Source organism: Pteropus alecto, unplaced genomic scaffold, assembly GCF_000325575.1.
Source record: "Pteropus alecto unplaced genomic scaffold, ASM32557v1 scaffold48, whole genome shotgun sequence".
Lineage (NCBI taxonomy): Eukaryota > Metazoa > Chordata > Mammalia > Chiroptera > Pteropodidae > Pteropus > Pteropus alecto.
In genome coordinates this window covers 2095557-2096529 of record NW_006442110.1, presented here as the reverse complement: position 1 = coordinate 2096529, position 973 = coordinate 2095557, and the positions used below count along the sequence as shown (strand labels likewise).

At 61.4% G+C, this 973-nt stretch overlaps 1 protein-coding gene across 1 annotated transcript in view; it reads right to left on the bottom strand.

Moving 5' to 3' along the window:
- Positions 1-595: 595 nt before the first annotated feature.
- Positions 596-973, bottom strand: part of ZNF467 (zinc finger protein 467) — a 5496-nt gene continuing 5118 nt past the window's right edge. The window contains exon 5 of the mRNA XM_006920677.2: positions 596-971. Within this exon, the coding sequence (XP_006920739.2) occupies positions 596-971 (376 nt within the window). The remainder of the gene's footprint in view (positions 972-973) is intronic.

Sequence of the window (973 nt, the reverse complement as noted above, 5' to 3'; positions counted from 1 at the left end):
ACCTGGCATGAGAAATGTAGGCTAATCTTTCTTCCTCATCAGATTTCTGAGCTAGAAGCAGGGAGCAGGGGAGTGGTTTGGCAATTAGCTGTTCGGTTTCGATTTGGTAGAGCAGTTACCTGCAGCTGGCTGAATGGCACTCACACAGGATGGACGGGAAGAGTCCCGTGTGCAGATTAGAGAAGAGTCAGGGGTCCCCATCCCCCAACCCATTTAACAGCCCCAGAGCTTTGGGATTTCACTTTAATGACACGGTCAGTGCACAGATGAGCATCTTTCCCTCTCCCTGCTGAGCTCCCGGACTCGGAGGGAGTGGTCCAGGGAACTGATGCTCTTGGTGGGAGCTTTCCAAGGACTCAGGCCTGAACTCTTCCCAGCGAGGGTCCACCGCGTGTTGTCTTTGTCAGAGAATGTCAAAAGTGATTGTCCTTTCCGGACTTTCCCCCAGCGAGATGGAGAGGGAAGGAAAATGGCCGGCAGGGGCCAAAGTCATTCCTGCAGCAGCGGGCGCCACCGTGCTCGCCCACTTGGGCCTGGGTCTTTCCCGCTAGGGAGCAACAGAAGGCAAAGGAAAGGGTCGCGAGGAGAGCGGGGCTCAGAAGAAGAGCGGGGGCGGGGCCGCCTCGGTGGGAGTGGGCCAGGCCGGGACAGGGAGGTCGGCCTCGGATGCCAGATGCGCGGCTTCACCGTGGATGCGCTGGTGCCGCACCAGGTGGGTCTTGCGGCTGAAGCTCTTGCCGCACTGCGGGCAGGAGAAGGGGCGGGAGCCCGTGTGGATGGCCTGGTGGCGAACAAGGTTGGTTTTGGAACTGAAGCTGCGGGCGCAGACGGCACAGGCGTGCGGCCGACTGCCCGTGTGCACCGCCTGGTGGCGGCCCAGGTGAGACTTGCGGCTGAAGCGGCGGCCGCACTGCGCACAGGCGAAGGGTCTGGCGCCGCTGTGGGCCCTGGAATGGGCGACTAGATTGGGCCT